This window comes from Panthera leo, chromosome A1 (assembly GCF_018350215.1).
Source record: "Panthera leo isolate Ple1 chromosome A1, P.leo_Ple1_pat1.1, whole genome shotgun sequence".
Classification (NCBI taxonomy): domain Eukaryota; kingdom Metazoa; phylum Chordata; class Mammalia; order Carnivora; family Felidae; genus Panthera; species Panthera leo.
The window spans coordinates 116,605,670-116,621,306 of NC_056679.1; the positions used below are offsets into that span (position 1 = coordinate 116,605,670).

The 15,637-nt window shown below is 48.8% G+C and overlaps 3 protein-coding genes across 11 annotated transcripts; 1 reads left to right on the forward strand and 2 right to left on the reverse strand.

The window, feature by feature from the left end:
• Nucleotides 1-1,165: 1,165 nt before the first annotated feature.
• CD14 (CD14 molecule) lies at nucleotides 1,166-3,262 on the reverse strand. The gene is made up of 2 exons (XM_042937192.1): nucleotides 3,084-3,262; nucleotides 1,166-2,994 (listed from the first exon to the last, which is right to left on the reverse strand). Exons 1-2 carry the CDS (start codon nucleotides 3,084-3,086, stop codon nucleotides 1,870-1,872), a joined length of 1,128 nt encoding a protein of 375 aa, XP_042793126.1. The 5' UTR covers nucleotides 3,087-3,262; the 3' UTR covers nucleotides 1,166-1,869.
• Nucleotides 3,263-4,114: 852 nt separating this feature from the next.
• On the forward strand, nucleotides 4,115-13,195 carry TMCO6 (transmembrane and coiled-coil domains 6). Of its 9 annotated transcripts, none has more exons than XM_042937202.1 (12): nucleotides 4,115-4,301; nucleotides 7,444-7,556; nucleotides 9,753-9,868; nucleotides 9,974-10,157; nucleotides 10,410-10,514; nucleotides 10,718-10,803; nucleotides 11,019-11,153; nucleotides 11,368-11,479; nucleotides 11,597-11,783; nucleotides 11,930-12,024; nucleotides 12,408-12,575; nucleotides 12,821-13,176. In XM_042937202.1, the coding sequence occupies exons 2-12, from the start codon at nucleotides 7,536-7,538 to the stop codon at nucleotides 12,932-12,934; spliced, it is 1,323 nt and encodes a 440-aa protein (XP_042793136.1). In that variant the 5' UTR covers nucleotides 4,115-4,301; nucleotides 7,444-7,535; the 3' UTR covers nucleotides 12,935-13,176. The 9 variants fall into 9 exon arrangements, with proteins under 9 accessions (XP_042793136.1, XP_042793138.1, XP_042793132.1 ...); XM_042937204.1 differs by lacking the exon at nucleotides 4,115-4,301 and adding an exon at nucleotides 7,048-7,144; XM_042937198.1 differs by lacking the exon at nucleotides 4,115-4,301 and adding an exon at nucleotides 7,151-7,303.
• A 77-nt stretch (nucleotides 13,196-13,272) lies between these two features.
• On the reverse strand, nucleotides 13,273-15,530 carry NDUFA2 (NADH:ubiquinone oxidoreductase subunit A2). Its single transcript, XM_042937228.1, has 3 exons — nucleotides 15,361-15,530; nucleotides 15,124-15,230; nucleotides 13,273-13,483 (listed from the first exon to the last, which is right to left on the reverse strand). The coding sequence occupies exons 1-3, from the start codon at nucleotides 15,459-15,461 to the stop codon at nucleotides 13,392-13,394; spliced, it is 300 nt and encodes a 99-aa protein (XP_042793162.1). The 5' UTR covers nucleotides 15,462-15,530; the 3' UTR covers nucleotides 13,273-13,391.
• Between the last annotated feature and the right edge of the window lie 107 nt (nucleotides 15,531-15,637).

Genomic DNA, 15,637 nt, shown 5'->3' on the forward strand with positions numbered 1-15,637 from the left:
AGTTTGTTCAACTATCCCTTACCAGAGAGGCCTTCCTAACAATCCCATATAACATATCAATCCTCAATGCTCTCTCCTCTTTCTCTTCACAGCACTTACCTTACTTTGACATATTATATGTTTATTGTCTTCTCCTCACCCCCACCATCCAACTAGAATCTGGACTCCGTATGAACCAGAACTTCTTTATGATTTCTGCTGTATCCACAGGGTTTAGCATCGTGCCTGGCACATAATTAGCACTTGAATGGATGAATGTCTCCAGCTTCCATCACCATGATCTCCAGCCCTACCGAATCAGTTATAATTCCCAGATCTGGCCATTATACTTTCAGGTTTCTGAGCCTTTTGAAGTGCCCATTTTTGCCTGGGAATGTCCTTCCTGAGGAAACACCTCTCAAGAGCTGGTTAAATGTCTCCTTTTCTGTACAGCCTTCCACAGAACCACCCTTCCCTCTTAGAGTTGATCCCTCCCACTCACTGAATCATAACTATCTTTTCTGTGTACATCTCCCTTATTGGATTGAGAACTCCCTGAGGACATGGATGTTTTGGATTCATCTTTGTATACCAGGATCCTAATGGGGCCTGAGGTTGAGCAGGGGCTCCATAATTTTGATGAAGAGTTCTCAAAGCTATTCAGATGAAAGGAGTTGCTTCAAGTGGTTAGTTCTCTGAGACAAGAAATGTTCCAAGAGGCTGGATGAAGTCCCTTGGGGACACTCCAGGGGGCCTCCTGACTGGGGGTGGGGGGAGGTTTATCTGTCCCCATGATTCTCTGCATCTGTGGTCTGGTAACCTGTGTAACTCTCCCACCAATGCTACTTTGCATCTTTCATCCCTACCTGTGTGGCTTTAGATACTAGAGGGAAGCAGATCAGTAGGCTGTGGTTATTTATATCCCCCTCCCTTCCCTCTCCCAGCTCCTCTGTGAGGCAAGTGTGTAGCTCTCTGATGGATGTGGCTGCCTCCTCGATGTACAGAAGAGACTCCTAGAAGGAGTCGATGCCCTGGGTCTCTGAAATAATGTGGTTTGGAGGGCACATGTGGTTAATTGCCCTGTGAAAGGTCTAAGAGGCTGTGAAGGGTCTAAGCTGTTATCCTATTTGCAATTCAAAGATCCAGCCAGGAAAAAAAAAAAAAAAAAAAAAAAGATCCAGCCAGAAACAATTATACACACATTTACTAACATAATGATCAGATCTCTGGTTCAGACACAGAATGTTTAATGACAGCATCTTGCAACAGTCCTCTGTGCCCAAATTCCCCGATGACACAGTGAAAGCCAAAATACCTGTGTGTGCCAAGCGGCTTTACATAGCAGAAGAGAAACCCTGGAATTATGAAACCCAGAGCTTATGTAGGACAGGTGGCATAGCTGTCCCTTCTCCCGGGAGGGTGGGAGAGATAAAGAGAGAATAAGTAAGTGGCTCCGGGTTTTATTGCCATTGACAGGGGGAGAAGCTGGCTCTTGGAAAGTGCACCACAGAGGAAACGTGCTGTAACTTGCTAGGCACGTTTATCACTCAGATATCCTTTAACACAGGTGCCAGTAAACTCCTCAGAAAGCTGGATTGCACGGAAACCTCTGTTTCTCACACACAGCCTAGACAGGCAATATTCCCTGCCTCTTGCACCCTTGAAGTTCTATTCTTAGGATGAAGAAAGTCTAAATATAATGGATTCCACATCCAGCTCTGTGCCTAGCACATCACAACACCCCGTACACACATCTGTTGAGTAAATGACATGAATCGTTGTTTCAGGTTTTAATGAACATGGGGCAGAGGGTTGGTTGATTAAGACGTCCTGACGAGGCTTCCCAGCAGCCAGGGCAATCTGAGCCAATTCATTAGTCTCTCCTGGGCTTTAGGCGAAGCCCCCCGCCCTTTGAAGCACCGCGAGGGTTCCGGACATCCCCACAGCCAAGGCCGAACGCGCACAGGCTTGGACCACGCCAGAGTTCATCGGGTCTTCTTGGTATTTGGGGGCTTCAGGGTCCATAAAGGGATTCCCGTCCAGTGTCAGGTTACTCACCTTGGGCAGCTCTTCTAGCCCCGGCACTCTGTTCAGCCTGTTGCACCTAAGATCTAGCACGCTGAGCTTGGCTGGCAGTCCCTTAGGCACCTGCTCCAGCCCAGCGAACGACAAGTTGAGAGAGTTCAGTGTGCTGGGCCAGACACATCCAGGAGCGCCTGGGGCGGTGGCGCGCAGCGAGTTGTGGCTGAGGTCTAGGCTGTGGGGTTGCACACCCGCCGCCGCCATGGCCACGCACACGCCGTTGGGCGTCTCCATCCCCGCGTTGCGTAAAGCCAGAGCCCGAAGGGCCGGGAATTTGTGCGGACAAAGAGCTGCAGTCAGTCCGTCCTCGCCCAGTCCGGGATTGTCGGATAAGTCTAAGGTGGTGAGAGCCGGAAAGGTGCGGAGTTGGGAGCAGGGAAAAGCAAGCGAGTGTGCTTGCGCAATATTCAGTACTTTGAGGCCCGGCTTGAGCCACTGCTGCAGTTCCGCGAGCCAGGCACCTCCCGTTGCCCACGACACGTTCCGGAGACTGAGGGTGGAGAGCGCAGGCCCGGTGGCTTCCAGAAGAAGCGGCGGCATCGCGCCGGTTACCTCCAGGTTCTGGAGCGTTAGTTCCTTGAGGCGGGAATATGAGAGCGCACGCAGGAAGGCGACCAGAAGCACAGCAGGAACCTGTGCAGAGCCCACTGTGAGCCGCCGCAAGCGCAGAGCCTTGACCATGTCAGCATACTGCTTTGGGTCGGCGTCTGCGCCCTTTAGAAATTGTTCCAGGCTGCGGCCGCCGCCGTGGATCTCCACCTCGACGGCAGCCATACACTGGAAGGCGCTGGACCAGTCGGGCTGAGGATCCGTGAAGTTGCAGAAGCAGCGGACATCGTCGTCGTCCACTTCGCAGGGTTCTGGTGTGGTCTCAGAGACGCTCAGCATTGGCAGCAGCAGCAGCAGCAGCAGCAGCAAGCAGGGCGCGCGCACCTGGGAAGAGAGTGGAGGTCAGGGCGGCCCCAGCTAGTCCCTGGGGTTCTTCGAGTAGTTCCCTTTCGTCCCCAAGACCGTACACTCACCATGGTCGATTGGTGCTCGGAGACTCTGTCCTGGCAAGCTCAGGGAAGGGCTCTGGCTTCTTTCCCTGTGCAGCGGCACTCCCTGGTTTCTAGGCTCCCCACACGTTATTTGTCCTCTTTGGCGGCCTCTGAGAGTTTATGTAACCCTGGGGTGTCACTCTGTTACTTCCTTTGTGAACCCTGGTCACTCCCCACCTCTCTGCCACCCAACCGCTCTATGCACTACGGTTCTGGGAAATTTTGCAATGAGGGATTTTGCCAGGAGAGGGACTTTTGCGGGAAGGATATTGTAGCGCATCTGGAGTGCAATGCTCCAGGCAGTGCCCTGATGAGTCAGACACCCCAGGCTTGTTTGATAGTTATTGAGAAGGAAGGATCCCCAGTGCCGCAGGCCAGGACTTTTACCTCCCTCTGCCTCTATCCCAATGACTCAACTGGGGTAGTTTGCTTAACTTTTCTCTAGTTTTGGTGGTTACTATGAACTTACCAACACACCCAAATCCAATCACCTGAATATCCTCGGATATATAATTGGATATTTTGTGGAAGGAATTGCAAATTTCATCTGTTGACTCCAAGGGATAGGATGAGGTTCGAGAGAAGGAAGTAGGAAGAAGAAGTAGTCTGAAGAACAACTCTCTTCCTTTTTTTTTTTTCTGCTGACTTGTTCTTTTTAAAACTTTATTAAGAAAGTAATAGCTTTCTTAAAAGTAGAAAGAAGTGTTTAACAGAGACACATTGGCCAAGTAGCTCCACCTCTTACAGTTTCCATGTTCTTATCCTGAAATTGAGAAACAAGGCATTTCTAACCCAGTTTGCCCCCTTGCACCTAGCTCTCCCCTCCCTTCCCCCCAACACAATTCCTGTGTCCTAGAAAGGAAAGGCTGGACCAATGTTGGATGAGGATTAATTAGTAACCTACCTGTTTTGCCAAGAAAAAAAAGCAAGTGTCCCAGAGGGTGGTGTAGGGGCTATGCCTCTATAACTGCCCTCGCAGTTCTGCACCTGTGGATTCTGGGGAAAGAGCTATACAAAAAAAATGTTTGAATTCTCACTTCTCCTATTTTTCAGGAATGGCTTCACATCTGTCCTCATTCCAAACAGGGAGGCTTCATGAGGCCAGACTGCTCTCTGTGTGCCTTGTTGATCATGCCCTTATACCCTGAGCCATGCCCCAAAGCCAGGCCAGGTCACTGGTGCATCCTTGAGGACCAAGATGTGAGTATAGCTCAGTGTTGAATACACTGACTCTGCAGTCAGACAGCCAGGCTTGGAATCCCAGCTCTACCACTGAGGTTGTAAGATTTGGGCAAGTTTCTGGGCCTCAGATTTCTGCGCTACTGCTTTGTAAAATGGAGCTAATGGTAGTACCTGTCTATGACTACAGAGCCACATCTATTAGAGTACTCCTGATTGTTATGTTCTTCATCAAAGCCTCTGCATTCAGAAGACTCAGGCCACTGAAGCCTGGCTCCTTAGCAAACCCCATCATTTTGGGGAAAGCACTTTGTGGTGCAAATGAAGAGGGGCAATGATGGTTTGCAAAGATCCCCAACTCACACCTTGATTCAACAAATATCTATCATTTGTCTACCAAATGTCAGGGCTGGTACAAAACCCGGGGATGCAGACATGGTCATCACACAGTCCCTCAAGTACTCCAGGAAGTGGAAGAGGCAAACACAGACCCAGAGCTACAGTCCATAGAGAAGAGGACTCAGAGGAGAGAAACCAAGGACTTGTGGGAGCTGTGGAGAAAGGAACAGTGAGCACTGTATTAGAGAGGACATGGGGCTGTTGTTTACAGGATTGACAGTCTTGTTGGGCAGATAAGTGCAAAAAAAATCAGGGTGGGCAGCTGTAACTCTCTGAGCAGACATTTTGCCTGGTGACTTGTCTTACCTTCGCCACCAGGAGAAATATGTAGGTGTTAAAAGCAGCCTGTCCCATGACAAAGGAGATAAGACCCAGACCCTACCTCCAGCCAGAGCATGGTGCATAGCAGGTGCTCAGTAAATGGTTGTCCCGGAGCTGGATGGATGTTGAACCTGGAGAGATGTGGGGGCAGGATGATGGTCTGCAGATATTTAACTAGGTGATTTGTGGAAGAGATTGAAGGCAACTGACTCCAAGAGATGAAATTAAATTCTCGGGAAGGAAGTTGGTTTGAAAGTGCCAAATCTTAACCACTAGACTACCAAAGGAAGTTGGTTTGAAGAACTGTTCCCTTTCCTGGATTTGCTCTTTTATTTGCCTAAGTAATAGCTTTCTAAAAATTAGAGGCCTCCAGGGAAAGCTATTAGGTAAATGTTTTATAAATTACTGTTTCTCATTTTCAGTCATACCTAACGATTTCGGTAGGCTAATGTCCTGTCTTCTTAGGTACGCATCAAACCTGGCACACATTAGAAATCATACAAAGTCCTGGATAGTTTTCATTTAACTAATCGATAGAAAAACACGTATTTTCCTATTGTAAGTGTGAAGCTTTTTGATTGTTAATAAAAGAATCTACCAACCATCAAAAAAATAAAATAAAATAAAAATAAAAATTGGAGGCCTCCAATAGAAATTTTTAAGTGCTACCAATACTCTACTTTCTTGGAATTTTGAAGGAGAGGAGACAACATCAAACGATTACACTGTAACTTAATGACAGCTGTGAAAAGGGTTATGAACTATACATTGTTATAGGCTCTCATGACAGGGAAGCAGGTACAGTAGTTCTGAGTAGGGGACACTGTAATTGAGATCCTGAGGGTGGTGTTAATTAAGGGAAGGGTGCTTATTGGGGATGGTGGAGCAGAGACAGGGCTCTAGGGAGGGTAACAGCCTGTGCAAAAGCCTGGAGAAGGAAGAAAGCAAGGGCTTGGAACAAAGAGAAGATCCCAGGAGAGATGAATTAGTTGAGGCTCCCTTCCATTGAAAACTGGAGAGGTATGCAGGGATTAGACCATGCAAGGCTTACTTGGCCACAATTCAGATTTCAGAGGTAAGGAACACAGTTTTTAAATTCACCAGTGTTTCCCCAGTGCCTGGTAGTTAATGGCACTCAAAATTTGGTTTAAGAATTACTTAACCCCCTGGGCGCCTGGCTGGCTCAGTTGCATTCTACTCTTGATTTCGGCTCAGGTCTTGATCTCATGGTTCCTGGGATCTAGCCCTGAGTGGGTGGGGCTCTGCTGATAGCGCAGAGCCTGCTTGGGATTCTCTCTCTCCCTCTTTCTCTGCCTTTCCTTCGCTCTTTCTGTCTCTTTCAAAAAAAAATAAACAGTAAAAAAACAATTAAATATTAAAAAAAGAATTACTAGGGGCGCCTCGGTGGGTCAGTCGGTTAAGCGTGGGACTTGGGCTCACGTCATGATCTCACAGTCCATGGGCTCCAGCCCCACCTCCAGCTCTGTGCTGACAGCTCAGAGCCTGGAGCCTCCTTCAGATTCTGTGTCTCCTTTTCTCTCTTTCTCTGCCCCTCTCCGTAACACGCTCTCTCTCTCAAAAGTAAATATACATTAAAAAAAGAATTACTTTTATTTAGAACAGGGAAATAATTATATTTGTCTCATTTTCTTTATACGTGTTGTACTGGGGATAACTCATGATGGAGAACAATTCAATAAAGTAATGCGAATCCAGCGTTCATCAGTGAGAGCCGAGTTATTGGTGAAATCTTCCTAGAGGTCGGGGTAGTTTTGAATGTTCGTCTAGGATGTGTTAGGTATGGGGAGGTTGTATTTGCCGAGCGGAAGGTGAGGCACTGTCAGTCCAAGTCGAGGCTGAGTTTCTTTCCTAGAACTGGGAAGGAGAAAAACCGTGCTGTTCGGCTTTGCTTAGTTTCCTGGCTGCAGAGGTCCTACTCCGCCTCTAGCTTTCGCTCCGCCCCTCCCTGCCCTAGTCCCACCCCATTCTACTCTCCCTTCGCCCCGCCCCTCCATCCGTCCTTACCCCCTCTGTCCCCGCCCTCCTCCACTCGTGGTCGCGCATTCTTGCTCCTCCCCGCCTTCTCTTTGCGCCGTGCTCCGCCCACTCGCACCTCCTTTTCCGGCAAGCGCTGCGGTTGCGCGGTGCGTGCCATCTTTTAGGCTCGTGGAGCGGTTCGCTGCCTTTCTGCTTTCGGCGAATTTTATCCAGGCCCACCATGTGGAGCGGAAGGCAGGGTCGCCTCAGACCGGTGGGCTGCGTGGTAGAGGAGCTACGGTGCCGCCGACGGGAGCGGGAGGCAGGTGCTGGCGAGCAAGGGAGACGGCAGGATGCGCGGGGTGGCTATGGCGGTCGGAGATAGGATGAGGAGGCTCCCGGGTTGGAGACGGGGTTCAGAGTCCTAGATGCCCCCCCTACGTTCAGCCGGCTTCTTTGCCCCCAGCACTGCGGAAGGCGCGGAGGGAACAGCAGCTGATCAGTAAGAGACTGCTGAGAGACGACGCGTCGGAGGAAGCCGAAGGGGGATGTGTGGCCATGATCCTTGGGGAAACTGAGGTGAGGCGACAGGGTGCACGGTGAGGTCGACACCGGCTGGCGCCAAATTCCTTTTGAGGTCTGCCCCACATCTGGACGCGGTCCCTTCACTACCTCCATCCATCCAGTGGGCCAAGCCAGAAACCGGTGAATCATCCTCGACAACTCGGTCTCTCATCCCCACACCGATACATCAAGTCTTAGTCGTTTTAAACGTCTTAAGGAGCTTTGGCGTCCTTACGTGCTTCACCATCGTGGCTAAGCCATCCTCTTCTCCGTGTACTCACAATAGCCTTCTAACAGGTCATCTGTATCTGTGCTTGCCGCCTTCAAATTCATTCTCCATACATCAGACAGATGTGCCTTTTAAGAACACATAGAGACCGAAATCTTTCCTGTGACCTATAATGTCCAGCACTGTCTAACCTTTGCCTCCCTCCAACCTTACTAGTTTATTCATCTTAGCCCAAATTACCTTTCTTAGGTTTTTTTGTTTTTGTTTTTTTGTTTTTTACTTATTTTTGGGAGAACGCAAGCCAGGGAGGGGCAGAGACAGGAGGACAGAGGCTCTGAAGTGGGGTCTGGGCTGAAGCCTTACAGAAGCGTTCCTGATCGCTGGGGTCGAACTCACCGGGAGATCTTGACCTGAACATAAGTGGATCCTTCAACTGACTGAACCACCCAGGTGCCACACCCCTTTTTAGTTCTTGAAAGACTGTATTAGGCTCTTTCCTGTCTCAAGTCATTTGCATTTGCAGCATCTAAAAGTGAGTCTCTTTGGGGCGCCTGGGTGGCGCAGTCGGTTAAGCGTCCGACTTCAGCCAGGTCACGATCTCGCGGTCTGTGAGTTCGAGCCCCGCGTCAGGCTCTGGGCTGATGGCTCGGAGCCTGGAGCCTGTTTCCGATTCTGTGTCTCCCTCTCTCTCTGCCCCTCCCCCGTTCATGCTCTGTCTCTCTCTGTCCCAAAAATAAATAAAAAACGTTGAAAAAAAAAAAAATTAAAAAAATAAAAGTGAGTCTCTTTTAGTATTGTCTTGACAGACTGGAGAATATCGATCCTACTAATTGCTTGTTTATCGTTTTTCCAACGAGACTTATTTATTTGTTTCTTAATGTTTATTTATTTTTGAGAGAGAGACAGAGTGCGAGCAGGGGAGGGGCAGAGAGAGAGGGAAGGAGACAGAATCTCAGGCAGGCTCCAGGCCCCGAGCTGTTGGCACAGAGCCTCATATGGGGCTTGAACCCTCCAACCGCAAGATCATGACCTGAGCCAAAGTTGGACACTTAGCTGACTGAGCCACCCAGGTGCCTCAGAACCTACACCCTATCTTAGTTGTTGTCATTGAAAACTCAGATGCCTGTAGACTATCAGGCATATAGTAGATGGTCAGTATTTAGTGAATAAGTGAATGAAATGATTAGTTTTACCTGATTTATTCATTCAGCAAGCATCGGGCATCCCCTTTGTTTATATTGTCTATGTTTACATATGTTGTTCACAAAGCACTCGTGCCTAGGTTCATTGGTTCATTGTGTGCTTACTTTATGCCAAGAGACTGTGCTGGGTACCGAGGTACACAAAGATGAAGAGAATCCCTTTCTTTGAAGTGCTTGCAATAACCCAGTGAAGGAGACAGGTGTGCTAACCACCTGTCATGAAGGAAACATGAGGCACAATAGAAACCCCTAAATGTGCAAAAGGAAGCCAGGAAGACCTTACTTCTCAGAGGCAGTAACCGGAATAGAAATCTGAAGGGAGTGGAGGACCTGGGGAGGGTATCCCAGGCAGAAAAATAGATTGTGCAAAAGCTTGGAAGCATTAGAAACAAGTCATGTTATGGTAGGTGTTGGAGTATAGGTTGCACGGGGAGAATGGCTAGAGGGATAGGTTGTGCCAGACTGAAAGGTTTAAATGTTATCCTTGAAATAACCCCTTAAGAAGGCAGGAAAGATGTTATTCCCATTTTTCAGGTGAAAAACTGAGGTTTAGGTTTCTTGTAGAGAAGTGGCAGGGCTGGTATTAAACCCAGTTCTGATTCCCTCTTCTGTCTACCCTACTGCAAGATTGAGACTTACTAGCCATATTAGTGTGAATGACAAGTTCTAGGGATGGTGCAACATTGGAGTGCTCACAGGTGAAGTGGGCAGAGTAGGACTCATGCTTGCTTTCTGGCAACTTTATGTTGCCATCTCTTCTCTCCATGCCCTGTGCTCCAGATCCAGCATTTCCTACGATTAGCACAGCAGGGGACAGAAGAAAAGGAGAGAGAGAGGGCTCTGGTCAGCCTTCGTCGAGGCTTGCAGCACCCTGAGACGCAGCAGACCTTCATCTGGTCAGTGTGGGTGGTGTGAGTGGGGGCTGGGTCTCTAAGAGATGGACAGGAGTGTGGACGGGATGGGCCACAGGCTGAGCAGGGCTCTGGTGCTCACTCATGTAGGCTGGAGGGCAGCATGCGGACCTTGGTCGGGCTTCTGACCAGCAACCAAGCCCTGTTGCAGCTTGAGGCCGCTCGGTGCCTTCATGAGCTCTCTCATTCTGAACAGTCTGCGGTGGCTGAGGCCTGCCTGCCAGCCACTTCCTACCTTCTCACCTACCTCTCCGGTCACAGCTCAGACTTTATAGTAAGCCTTGTCCCTTCCTACCTTGTTCTTGGCTTGGATTTAAAAATTATGCTTTTGGGTGTAGTTTGACCTGGCACATAGGGGAAGAAGAAAACTTGTTTCCCCTGATGTTCATAGCCATACATATGCCCATCATCTTCCACTCCCTTTTGCCCAGAGCCTGGAAGACAACACTGTTCCATCCTCCGCACTCCCACCCCCACCCTAGCCTGAGATAGGCTATGCCCAGTGCTTTTGTTGTCCCACTCTCAGGAGCTCTGTCTGTATACACTGGGTAACCTGATTGTGGAGAGTGAGGCTGTGAGAAGACAGCTCCTGCCACAGGGCATTGTTCCAGCCTTGGCTGCCTGCATCCAGGTGAGCGTCCATCTACTGTCTCCCTCCTTGGGCAGCACTCCCCTCACTTGTCTCTACATGGTCCCCCTGCTTTGTTTAGGCAGCTTCAGCCTCTGCCCTATGCTAAGGGGTTGAAGGTCACAGGGAACCTTATGACACGGTTTCCAGAGTCAGATCTGTGCTCTGTCTACTTCTAGTACTTCTGTACTCTTGTCTACTTCTAGTCCCCCCATCTGACTGTGCTGGAAGCCCTTGGATATGCCTTATCCCAGCTTCTGCAAGTTAAGGAAGCTCCAGAGATGATCATCCCGTAAGTAAAATTGTGTCTGCAGATGTGCAGGTAGGTGTGACCCACTTTGTATTGTAACCCCTGGAGGTGTGATTGAGTCTTGTTTCCAAAGCTATTGCACATTTTAGCTCAAGGTGTCTGGCTGGGAAGAGCTTTGGATTTGAATGCTTTCCCACCTGCTCTTAGGATTTGGGAAGAATGACTGGCATCTTGGTTTCTGTGGTTCCCACTCACAGCTCTCCTTCTGCTGACAGCTCCGTCTTGGGCTCCACTCTCCCTGAGCACATCCTGCGACTGTTGCAGCCTGGTCCAAAGCTGAACCTTGGGGTTGCTGTGGAGTTTGCCTGGTGTCTGCACTATATCATCTGCAGGTAGCAAAGGCCTTTTGCAGAAGTCCCACAGACCTTCCCTAGGGCTCCCTTCTAGGACACTCTTGTTTTTGAACTTTGGTTTCTGGAATTTCAGAGAGTTTTCTTCTTTCTGTAGTGCTCTTTACTTGGAGCCCAGGAAGCCTACAACCTAGGCCATTTGCCATCTTAAAGATAGGATTGACTGAGTAGTGACTATTTGATTCTTATTGCCCAGCCAGGTCGACAATACCCTGCTTATCTCCCATGGGGGTCTGTCCACTCTGGGGTTGCTGCTATTGGACATGGCTGGAGCTGTCCAGAGAACAGAGGATACAGGACTAGAGCTGGTAGGTGAAGAGAACAGGTCAAGGTCTGGGCTACCTTTCTTCCTACTCTGTTCTTCCTTCAGTACACAGGTAGCCCCTTCCTCCTTAGACCATACTCAGACCAACTTGTCTTTGCAGCTGGCATGTCCTGTGCTTCGGTGTCTAAGCAACTTGCTAACAGAAGCAGCAATGGAAGTTGTGGGAGGGCAAAATCAGCTTGAAGACGAGCGTGTTGTGGCTGCCTTATTTATCCTTCTGCAGTTCTTCCTTCAGAAACAGCCCAGCTTACTTCCTGAGGGCCTCTGGCTCCTTAACAACCTCACTGGTATGTGTCATAATGTGCCTAGGACCTTTAGATACTGGACATACTTACTCACTGACTTGGCCAAGGTGGGTAGGATTTGGGGGGGGGGGGCGGTTGCAGTTTCATTTCCCTGTTTGAGGACTCTACTGTGACATTTTCCCTTCTAGCAAACAGTCCTAGTTTCTGTACCTCCTTGCTCTCCATGGATCTGATTGAGCCCCTCTTGCAGTTGTTGCCAGTTTCTAACGTGGTGAGCATATTGGTAGGTATTGGGGTCACTTAAGTATGGGATCTGGTGCCAAAGTAAAAACAGTGGGAGCAGGCCTTTGCACTCAGAAGTACCCTTACCTGAGAGCTGGCAGGTGGTGTGGTATGGATGGCTTCAGGGCCAGACCAGTCTAGATGTGAATCCTTAAACGACTAGTTACTAACCTTGGGCAAATCAGCTTATCATCTTGAACTTTAGTTTCCTCGTGTGTAATTGGGAATAGCAGTCCTACCTGAGGGCAGCTGTAGGGATTACAAAACATGCATATAAGTGCTTGGCATGGTGCCTGGCCATGTGGTCAGCACTCCATATTTTAGCGATCTTTAGTCTTTAGTTTTCATCCTTTGTGGGGACTGTGTATACATGTCTTTCTGCAGGTCCTCACAGTTCTGTGCAACGTGGCAGAGAAGGGTCCTGCTTACTGCCAACGTCTGTGGCCAGGGCCCTTGCTCTCCTGCTTGATTGGTACACTGGCCTCTCCTGACATTGAGGTAGTAGGCCAGAGTTTGGAGCTGCTGCAATTGCTGTTCCTCTACCAGCCAGAGGTGGGTTTTGGCCCTGGTCCCCTGTTCTGAGGCCTCTAGTCTCACTATGGCCCCTTTCCTTCCAGTCCTATCTCTAGTCACTTCTCTGGGCCTGGCAAGCCTATATGGACTCCAGGTCGGAACTTCCAGCCTCTTTTTGGGAAGGCTTTCTTCCAAATAGAGGTGGATTAACCCATAAGCCTGTAGGAATCAAGTGTTAGGGCACAGGGACCCAGGTATTAAATCCTTTTCTACCCTGCCCTTAGGCTGCTAAGGATTTTCTGCAGCAATCAGGGCTGCAGGTCCTGGAAAGGCACCAGGAAGAGGCCCAGCTCCAGGATCGTGTGCATGCTCTCCAGCAGACAGCGCTTCACCAGTGACCTTTTTGATGTCATTCTACTCATCACCACCACCCTACCCTTGCCCCAACTTCCTTGCCCATGGATCCCCCTTTGAGGTTTTAGAACCGTAATGGTATCTCCTGCTCTCTGCTCCTGTGTCTAAGCCAAGACTTTCAAAGCTCAGCTCTTCTTTGACCCAGAACTGTCCATATAGGACCAAAGGGGACTTGATGTGGGCCTGGAATCATCCCCGCCCCCCATTAGCAGCTCGTGGTTTTTGAAGGGACAGAATAAAGTTTTATTTTTACATTAAACTGGTTTGTCCCAGTGGTTAAACAATAAGGGGTGGAGGGGAAAATAAGGGCATCCAGAGATGGTATTTTTCAGCACAAGCTTTATAAATAACAGAAGAACACATTTTCCCCACATTTTACTCAGTCCAGCATAGCCCAAGCTTTGGGGCTGTTGCTCTTAACAATCAGTGGAGGCTTCACCTTCAGGCTTTGCCACTTAGTACATTCTCCATGGCTCTGGTTACTTGATCAGCACTGAAGTTATTCAAAGAGACATTCTTCTCTTGGCCAAATGCTGAGGAGACAGAGAAGTAATTAAATATCCAATATGCACTGAGGGGGTACTAAGATATTAATAAAAGGTCTTTGTCTTTAACTTACAGTTTTGTGAGAATAGGAAAAGTAATGAGATATCACCAAGATGTATTTGGGATGCCTAGAACTTATCCATTGGGTGTCAAATACCTCTAGGAAGCACAGGTCTGACTAGAATTTGGGGTGATTCTGGGTGGCCACAATGGGAAGGAAGGTGTTTCGGGGCAGTTTTTAGGGGCCTGGTAGGTATTTACTATTGAGCACAGTTTGCATGGGCCTAGCCTTGGCTAGGTGCCAAGTCTATGGCTCCCATAGTCCTAGTATAATACACTCATCTGTATCCATCTCCTCTAGTCTATTGACTTTTTACTCCCCATTTAAAAAAAATGTTTATTTATTTTGAGGGAGAGAGAGAGACAGTGCGAGCAGCAGAGGGGCAGAGATAGAGGGAGGTATAGAAACTGAAGCAGGCTCTAGGCTGTGAGCTGTCAGCACAGAGCCCAAGTGGGGCTCAAACTCACCAACTGTGAGATCATGACCTGAGCCAAAGTCAGATGCTTAACCAACTGAACCACCAAGGCGCTCCCTCCCCAGTTTTTAATACATACTGCAGTTACCCACTGTTAGAACCAGTCTACCTTAAGTGTGATTTTATTTTCTTCTGTCATTCCTAGGCAAAGGTGTAGTTAAAACTGTGACCACAATACCATTATTCAGTAAGTCTAATAGGTACTGTGTGCCTACTATGTGTCAAGCAATTTAATTTTCAGATTATGGAAAACTTAAATTGGGAATATGAGCAAAAGGTGCTAAGGGCATTGTTACATAACTTGCCAGGGAATTCCTTATTGAGGAGGTGATACACATATTCAGACCTGAATAACAACTACCTGAATTACAGCTAGCTAGCCATGAAAATCTGGTAGAAGTGCATCCTAAAAAGGGGGAACACGTGTAAAAGGCTCAACTCTGTTGTATCCTAGCTGCATAACCTTAGTTATGTTCCATAAAAAAAATTTTTTTTGGTAAGCTCCACACCCAATGTTGGGCCTGAACTCAACCCCCACATCAAGAGTCACATGCTCTATTGACTGAACCAGCCAGGTGACCCTGCTGCATCAAAATTTTTATTCATCCTTCTCATCTCTACAATGAGAAGAAAACCAAACACCCCCTCATATGATTAATGAAGATTAAATGAGATTTAGGCAAGAAAGCACTCAACACGCCTTAGCATTAATTACTCAACAGAATCATCTTAAGTTTTTGTTACTGAGATTCTCACACTACCAAGTATAGCACTGCCCACACCTAATGTGTAAGGACCCACATCGATGGTAATTGACTAGCATCTCTTCTTCCCCATCTGAACCCCGTTCTGAATTACGAAAACAGCTCTTGGAATTTACGCAGTACCGGGCCCGTCTCCACACCTATGCTATTAGAGACAGGAAACTTCCTGTAACCGTGCAAATGTGAATTTATCTGAAACAACCTCAAAAGCAAGGACGAAGTCCGAGTTCCAGTCTCCCTACAGATTTCTGCTTGACCCCTGGATGACTCTGTCTCTTCAAACCATTGTTCTACTGAGCTCCTAGACCGCCCGCTTCCCCCGCTCACCGTAACGGGCCCAGAGCTTGGGCTGCACATCGGAACACTCGCGGATTAGGATTGGCAGGTCAGGGTTCGCCTTCTTCAGCTCCACATAGTGTTTCTCGATAAATTCCCTGTGGGGGGTGGGGGTGCGGAAGAGAGCTGTGCGTGCTATCTACGCGCCGGCCTCCCCAAACACCCGGGAGACAGAGGTCATGACCTGGGAACCCCGAAGCTTACCGGCCCCACTACCTTGTGCCTCACCTGACGCCCTGACTGCCAGGCGAGCGCTGGCACAAGTGGACGCGAATTTCACGCAGGCCCAGTTTTGCCCGAATTCCGCGACTGGCTACAGCCGCCGCCATCTCCGCTAGCGCTTAACTCCCCGCCCTAGGACTTCCGGTCATGTTCTCTAATCCTACCAATCGCGGACCCTCCAGTTCCCGCGATATTTAGATGACGCAGGGGGGCAGGCTAAAGTTTAGCCAATGCCTTAAAAGCATTGCCAAGGGAACGTTCTGGTTTTTGTCCAATGTCTGGG

Coding starts and splice junctions, on each gene's coding strand:
- NDUFA2 (XM_042937228.1), bottom strand. CDS start 15,461: ATGGCGGCGGCTGTAGCCAGTCGCGGAATTCGGGCAAAACTGGGCCTG. Junction 15,231..15,360: donor CCTGGCAGTCAGGGCGTCAG/GTGAGGCACAAG, acceptor CACCCCCCACAG/GGAATTTATCGAGAAACACT. Junction 13,484..15,123: donor CAAGCTCTGGGCCCGTTACG/GTGAGCGGGGGA, acceptor CTGTCTCCTCAG/CATTTGGCCAAGAGAAGAAT.
- TMCO6 (XM_042937198.1), top strand. CDS start 7,219: ATGTGGAGCGGAAGGCAGGGTCGCCTCAGACCGGTGGGCTGCGTGGTA. Junction 11,154..11,367: donor CTGCACTATATCATCTGCAG/GTAGCAAAGGCC, acceptor CTTATTGCCCAG/CCAGGTCGACAATACCCTGC. Junction 11,480..11,596: donor AGGATACAGGACTAGAGCTG/GTAGGTGAAGAG, acceptor TTGTCTTTGCAG/CTGGCATGTCCTGTGCTTCG.